This window comes from Uloborus diversus, unplaced genomic scaffold (genome assembly GCF_026930045.1).
Source record: "Uloborus diversus isolate 005 unplaced genomic scaffold, Udiv.v.3.1 scaffold_1307, whole genome shotgun sequence".
NCBI lineage: Eukaryota > Metazoa > Arthropoda > Arachnida > Araneae > Uloboridae > Uloborus > Uloborus diversus.
The window spans coordinates 44355-52470 of NW_026557996.1; the positions used below are offsets into that span (position 1 = coordinate 44355).

At 38.4% G+C, this 8116-nt stretch overlaps 2 protein-coding genes across 2 annotated transcripts; both read right to left on the reverse strand.

Annotated features, from left to right (window-relative positions):
- Window positions 1–788: 788 nt before the first annotated feature.
- On the reverse strand, window positions 789–3066 carry LOC129232694 (uncharacterized). Its single transcript, XM_054866823.1, has 6 exons — window positions 2878–3066; window positions 2064–2779; window positions 1732–1976; window positions 1559–1646; window positions 1181–1472; window positions 789–1078 (listed from the first exon to the last, which is right to left on the reverse strand). The coding sequence occupies exons 2-6, from the start codon at window positions 2454–2456 to the stop codon at window positions 789–791; spliced, it is 1308 nt and encodes a 435-aa protein (XP_054722798.1). The 5' UTR covers window positions 2457–2779; window positions 2878–3066.
- Window positions 3067–5448: 2382 nt separating this feature from the next.
- On the reverse strand, window positions 5449–7063 carry LOC129232693 (uncharacterized; the record flags this gene model as incomplete). The annotated part of the gene is made up of 3 exons (XM_054866822.1): window positions 5449–5802; window positions 5900–6205; window positions 6291–7063. Coding segments are annotated over 3 exons (1433 nt in total), but the record flags the coding sequence as incomplete, so codon positions are not given.
- Between the last annotated feature and the right edge of the window lie 1053 nt (window positions 7064–8116).

The window sequence follows — 8116 nt, forward strand, 5'->3', positions numbered from 1 at the left end:
AAAGAAACAGAAGTTGAAGACATCGTGGCAAAAAAGATTTTAACTGCTGCTCCGGCTAAGTACACGGACACGGCTAAAAATATTTTGAATTTTTTAAAAAACGAACAAACCATATTGTCTTGGACACCTGAAGGGGAAATGGTATACAAAGGAGAACGTTTTCCTCGAACAAACATTGTTAGATTAGTCACTGATCTACTGCGCAATAGGAAGCAAAGTGCACCGGGATCAAAGGACTTTAGTTTGGCTGTTAAAGAAATGAACTTACCCACTAGCTACATTGTAAATAAGAAAATGTTTCCAAATAAATTTGTTAAATCTAAAAACAGAAATGCTAAACGTATGTATGCAAAGAAACCCTCCTGGGTTAAATATTGATTCAATAAACTAACTACTTTGTGAAAAATATAAACGTGTATTTTATTCCTGTGTTTTCATGCTTCTGATTTATTTATTTTTGTTTATTCAACACCTTTTTACCCTTTACAAAAGTATTAAATGGGTTTTACATTCCAAGAAAAGACAAGATTTTTGGAAAACAAGATTTTTTTTAATTAAAAACAAAAATATTAATACAAACATGTAGCTTGTTTTTTTTTTTCAGACAATAAATGCATTTTTTTTTTTTTTTTGGCACACATTTAAACACTTTTTGCAAAACTCGTAAAGAAAAAATACAATTTATACTCAAGTACAACTATTTACATACAGTATGTGATTTGCATACATATTTTTTTTTTCGAACATATTTTGAGCATAGAGAAAAAGGTGATGATATGAGAAAAAGTCTAGTACCCATAGGGCAAGGTCGAATAGTCCGGTTGTATGACTCTTTTGTTGTAGATTATTTGATACATTTTATTTTCAACTTTATTCATAATTTTTCTCCTTTTTGGCTCCCTGCAAATTTTTGCCGGGTTATGGATATTGATGGAGGAGGGTTCGTCCAAGTTTAGCACGAGCTGCTTGATGGAATCGAAGTTGAGGAGCTGGACGTTCCTGTGGTTTAGGGTAAACCCACGTACCTTGCAGCAAGTTTCCCCGTCACTTGTAGTGTAGGCATAGTTTTTCGGGCCACCTGGAATTCAATAAAAAAAATAATAATAAATAAATAAATCAGCAAATCACCAAGAAAAAAAAGGAAATAATTAGGAATAATTTTCCAGAAAAAAATACGCACCAGACACAAAAACAGAGATGGTGCCACCGTCCAATTCGTCCGTGAAATCCCCAAGAAAGTTTCCGAGAGGAGGGTCGTTAGTTCCATCACTGGAATAAATGATGCTGTCTGTATCATGGTAGAGTACGTGAGTCCCTAATTTGTCCATCTCCTCATACAGCTTCAACCGCGCCCATGCAGTTGTGAAAGCAGCTACAAAAATGTTGGTGCTGGTGTCCTGCTTCACAAACTCGGCTGCAGAAACAAACTGTAGGGCGGCCAGCTCGTCAGATGGGAAAAAAACATCTTTGATCTGAAAATACACAATAAAATAAACAATTAAAACTTTATTTGCAAACTCAATCAAAGCTTCTCTATCTCTTTTGGGTAAAAACTTACAATTTTTGTTGAATCGGCCATATATTTGTTGAAGGTAGGGATGCTATTAACAAACACCAAACTGGTTTTGTTTGTGTTCATGCCAAATCTGTAAATAGAAATTCAGTTTCAGAGAAAAAAAAAATTATTAGGTTTTCAATAGAAGGGTAGAGAGAGAAGAAAATGAATCTTACCGTCCCCAAAAACTGTTAAGAGCCAGTTTGGCAACTTGTCTTCTTCCTGGGTTTTTTGAAATGGCGTTGCTGTCCAGCAATATGCCTTCTTTGGCTTCGTAACGGAGTATGTACTCCCTCTTTTCATCTTCTGTGCTGCATTCACGAGGCCAGCCGCTACTCTCCTGTTTTATTTTGAGGAACAGGTCGATGTAATCGCGAAACAGCACATTGGATGAAATGGGGAAATGGTAAACTTCGTACATCTAGAAGTTAAAAAAAAATCACGTTATATATAATATGCATTTTTAAAAATGTTCCAAAAAAAATATGTATTGAAAGTATTTACTTACATCGGTTATTTGGTACCCCTTTTTCTTTGCGAGCTTTAACTCTTCGCTTACCCATGTACCAGTTAATGCCCTGTCATCATCACAATGTGCACACGGGTCCTGCTGCGTATTCTCGGCACACGTACGACAAAGAGGGAACATCAATTTGTCTTGGATTCGGCAAGGTAGCACCGGCAAATACAGCCCACGAGGAGGTACTACTCGGCACTTCACGATTCCAAAATATTGATCGATGTCGTCGAATCCCTCCGTAATTATCGTAGGGTGCCCGACAGGATACGGACAGTACTTGTTGACCTTTGAAAAAAGAGAGAGAGGGAAATGAGAAATCATTTTGGGGGGCTTTACTAAATAAAAATAAAGTAAATAAAACTCAAAGAGAATCTTACCCATGGGTACAGTGACGTAAAGTCGATATACTTCGCAGTACCCTCATAGAAGAGATTCAGAGCATTCGTTCTTCCTCCAAAGAAGGCGTCTCTTGGGTGCAACCGGTCCTGAGCGGTATGTGTTTTCAAAAAGTCTTGAAGGCGAGGGTCTTCCTTCTTTTGCTTCCTAAAATCATGCTCCCAAATTTCGACTACTCTGAACCCCTTCATACGAAGTCTATTCGTCTTTTTGTCAGATTCCTCACGGAGAGTTGACATCGTGACACCCTTAAGGGGGTGCACGGAGTCTCCATCGAAACACGTCGGGCAACCGTGGTAGAAACAACCCTAAAGAAATAAAAAGCACAAACATTTTCTTTAGCATAATATTTAAACAAAAAAAAAACTAGATTATGGTCTCTTCATCAAAAAAAAAAAAAACTTACTTGAAATTGGTAGACGGTATTTGTTTCTTGACAAAACCCGTCAACGGACAACCCAGCTATTTTCTTCTCTCCGGTGCCACTCAATGCATGTTCGATGGTAACACCTTCAGTGGAGGCAACGAAGTCAAGCCATCGGATGGAATCGGCCGAGTATTTGGTGTTGTTGACGTATCCAGACACGGGTACCATGGCAAGAGTATCGGGGCGGATGTGCAAACTTCTGAACACAGCCATACAGGCAGAGGCAATTGTCACATACCTTTTAAAAAAATGATAATAAATGTATAAAAATGTTCTAATAAAATAAAACCTGTATGATGTTTTTTTTTTAAATATATGTACAGTTGATTTTTTGCAAACAAATAATGAAAAGAGAAGTACAACTTAAGTTGGTCACCTTATGACATGCGTTACTATAGTGGATTTACGAAAAATATAAACTTTGGTTTCCAAAAGACTATTAATACGTGTAACGAAATCAAGAGGGCGCCATCGACTTGGCTGAGTAGTGGAGGGATGATGGAACCCTGGACCCCTGTTGGGCGAGATAAAAAGGGGAGAGTCGAAAAAACTTGTTCAGCTTCTTTTGTCCATTTAAACTTTAATTTTTCTTTTGTTAAATTCGTCAAATTTATAGCCCTACGACTAATATCCGGAACAAATCTCCGATAGTAATTAACCGCTCCTAAAAATGATCGAACGTCCTTCCTACTTTTCGGGATATTAAAATTTTGAACAATTTCGAGATTACTTTTGTCAGGATAAGTGTATCATGCGTAAAACTTTTCTGGTTAATTTTTACTGGTCCACACTGCACTTCAGTTTAATTGCTATTTAGGGATTTTTGTTCTTGTAAGCAAAAAAATCAACTGTACAAATACCTACGTCTCCCCGCGAAAAAAAAAAAAAAAAAATTTTTTTTTTTTTCGCGGGGAGACGTAGGTATTTGTACAGTTGATTTTTTGCAAACAAATAATGAAAAGAGAAGTACAACTTAAGTTGGTCACCTTATGACATGCGTTACTATAGTGGATTTACGAAAAATATAAACTTTGGTTTCCAAAAGACTATTAATACGTGTAACGAAATCAAGAGGGCGCCATCGACTTGGCTGAGTAGTGGAGGGATGATGGAACCCTGGACCCCTGTTGGGCGAGATAAAAAGGGGAGAGTCGAAAAAACTTGCTTGGAGAGTGAGAGTGGAGAGGACGAGCGGAAAGGAGGCTGGAAGGTACAGCTGAAAAGGTTGCTTCGAGGCGAAGAAATGAGCCTTCTGAAATCGTTGAGTGCCATGTTTCCCGGAACCCCTGAAAGTTTCCCCTCCTCTACCTGATGATGAAATGTGGAAATGAATTATGCCCTCGAGAGAATTCACGACATTCCTCATATTGACTAGCCAAAACTTTCACGAGATTTGTTGATCCACGGGGCCCCGCCATTACGAAGGATGCAGCGAACGAACAGTAAGTTTTTGTCATATTATTGGTGACCAATTTGTTCCTATCATATTAAGGCTATGATATAATTGAATTTTGTCAATGTGTAAGGTTTCATGTAATTCCAATACATTTATGTTAATTAAACTTTTCCTTGTAATCTACGAAAGTGTAATGTTTCACTATGCCACGTGGTTTTTATTCTTTAGGAAAAATAGTGATATATTTGAGTAGCATGTGTTACGATAATTAAGAATAAATTTGGATTTTAGCTCAATTTGGATTTTTACGGTACGATGCAATTAGATTGCGGATCGCCACCACGTGACGCCATTTGGCTCTGTCTGGTAAATTGGCTTGTTTGTGATTAAGGAAATATTTATGAACTGGGTTATCGGACTGGATAACACAAAAGCTATACGATCATAAAATTTAATTACGGAGTTAAGTGTTTTTTTTGTTATTTTTTTGGTTGATAACAGAAGCAAACAGTCCGTACATATATAACACTTACATGAAAGGGTCAACTTTTGAGATTGCCATAAACTGTGAGCGAAATTCAATGCAGCACTGCCGTAGAATATCTACATCAGATCTAAAGTAAAAAAAAATGAAAAATAAGTCACACTAATAAATCTATGTCGTTCAATAAATACGTTGTCGATGAAAAATAGGTACCTGCAATATGCGAGCATTTCTTCTTGGAAGATAAACGAGTCATTTTTATGCTCTTCATACCACTTTATGAAATCGCTCCGAGCTGATGGACTCATAGAGTCTGGACCATAATATTTCATTTCCGGAAGTGTTCCTTCGTAGTCTTGGTTGCTTTGTGTGTTGAAGTAGTGAGGAAAGTATCCTTTCTTCAGTTCCTTCAACCCAAAGCATCCTGGAAGCTTCGATAAGGCCCTCGGAAAGAAATTTAATGAGTCGATTACTCTTATTTTCAAGCTTGGTAGCTTGATCGACATAACCATAGAGCCATTTGGAATGACTTCTGGCACGTTTCCTTGCTCAGGGAGCCAAGCCATGATGAACTGACCGTCGAACCTAATAAAAATAACAGATTTTTATAAGCAAACAAAAAAAAAAGCACATACTATTGTTCAAAAAAAATTTTTTGAAAGAAAAAGACCTACCCTTTCATGTTATGCGCTATCGCCGTATATCCTTTATGCTCTGGGGAAAATAGCCAGGAGCAAAAGTCGTGACAAGCAGAGTAGCCTTTAAACACTTTCTCCGTCTTGTCCTGATACTGTGCCAAGGCGAAGTTCACTTTGTGTTCTCCACTGGCTTGATCTGTCTCAAAGTCGAAAAATATTAATTTTTCGTTTGGGGTTTTAGGTGCCACTTTCTTCAAGAAGCATCGATGCTCCGAAGCAACTACATAGGCCTCACAAGACGGACACATCGTAGTTCCGCAACGGTGAAGTTCTCTGGGGCATTTCTGACGCTGTATTACTTTGCAACAGCGATCGCATTGATATACCTAAGCAAAGAGATTAAAATTGAAAATGAGTGAAAACTGTGTAATGTAGTTAAAAGAAAAAAAAAATGGGGATTAAGGTGGAAAAAAAAAATCTTACTTTATCACACAAAGATTTCTGCTGTTTTGAAGAGCAAGCTTTGTGTGTGTCAAAGCAATCAGTCGATCTGCAAAGTCTACCGCAGTCGGTGCACCGTATATTTTCCCCAGGCAAACATTCCCTGCGTAAGCATATGTAGCACGCCTCTGGACATCGGTGATTTTCCCGGTTATTAAACGGCTTCTCGCAGTGCTCGCAATAGAAGTTTGAGCTATAAAACCCCTTCAGCCCCTTGATTACATCATAATGGCCTTGGTGAAGATAAAGGTTAATCCGCTCCGGTCGATTTTGCCCTTTGTAAGATACCTGAAAGATAACAGCAGTATTTAGTATATGAAACTTATTACATGTAAGGGGAAAAAAAAAAGCATACAATGTGAGAACTATTTACCTTATTTAAATTTTCTGAGGAAAATACCACAATTTGCACATTCAAATGTTGCTCAAAAATGGCAATCTCCCGGTATGTACACGGGCCCAGGGGTACACCAGCTGCCTTGTGCAAGTCCATTGCTCGTGTCGTCAATGCCGGTCGATCCTTTCTCTTCAGGGCATTGATCGCCGTGACATCCGCGTGCAAATGGGCTAGGGCAAAGACGATTGCTTTGGCACAGCATAGTCCCAGGTCGTCGCTGGGGATGGCAAGAATCGACGTCTTCAGAAGTTTATCCACGTCTGGGTTGACGAATCTTCTTCTCCCAGCTCCAACAGGTCTCCTGATAGTTACAACGTCCACGCTGAACGTTGTATCTAATTTTATATGCTTCTTGGATTGAAGCACCTTTAACACTGCTGCCAGGATCTTTTCCACGGTGAGATCGGATACTCGCATCAGTGTTGTGGAGATTGGGACGTCTAAATCATCCGATTGAATGCAAAATCGGATGAGATCGACTGGAGCCAAACCAGAGGTGGTCCTCGCAATCAGCATCTCAAACAGCTCCCGGACAACTCCTAGAATCGTTATCAACGGGACTCCATTTGCTGTGGACGGCAGGCGATCCGGATCCACTCTGGCTTCAAAAATTATCTGTTGTCCCTGATATTTAATGTTATGCCTGCGGGATTTTTCTGTAATTATGATGGCGTTTTCCAACTGAAATGAGACAAAAACAATGCACGGTTTTAGAAACACGAAGGAGATAAATTCAATAAATCGAGACACTGAAATGAATACTTACTTCATTTCCGGATCCTACTTGAGGGCTCGACATTCCCTGAAATATTGGGGATGCCTCAAAAAAGGACTGAGTTGGCTCTCCAATAATCTAAGCGGGAAAACGATAGATAAATACGTATAGATCACAGTGTAAAAGAAGAAGGCAGTTACCAAGCAAGAAAACAACTTACTTCATCGTCATCCTCCCAAAAATTCTGCGTCAGATCCCCTATTAACTAGATAAAAGAAAAGGGAGAATCATAAAGCATTTTTTACATACGTGACGTATAAACAACCAATTCAGACGTAGTTTATAAGTTTTTTTTTTTTTTTATTATTATTATTACTATTTAAAATGAACTTCTTACATTGTCGCTCTCTTCAAAAAGTGCTTGTGTGTCCTCTCCGAATATCTGGAAGTACAGGATAAAAGAAAACCGTAAATAAAGTAATACATAAACAACTGAAAATCGGTGTACAGATAAAGTTTTAAGAAAACTTACACTGTCGTCAACTTCCAGAAATTCCTGGGTCGCTTCTCCTATAATCTGGAAGTACAGGATAAAAGAAATCGTAAATAAAGTAATACATTAAGACTGTCCCATTTTATGAAAAAAACTTCCTTTACCCAATAGATGGCGCAAAATGTTGCACCCTGGTTGTGACGAAAGCATCATGCTCGTTGTACGTTTTAGCCGCAAACTAGTTTTACAACTGACAGGATTTACGCGACATCCAGAAAAGGGGACAAACCGGAATTTGTGTGGAGGAGATATTGTTCTTCAGAGGAGTCAGTGGGAGGAATGTCTTTCATTGTTCGAAACACACCCCTCAAGTGCCTTCAGGCATTGACAGCGCGAAGGAATCGGAAAAGCAAACAAAACCGCTGCAGAGAAATGAGATGAGAGCATTTTTGCTTCGATTTGAAGTTTAGATCAGAAATGATTTCGTTATACTAAGGGTTCATCTTTTTAACCGCGGAAACTTCGGTAAATTTATCGCAACATATTTTAGAAATGTCTTCTTTTTGGCTATTAAATCTACTAATAAAAGTTGTC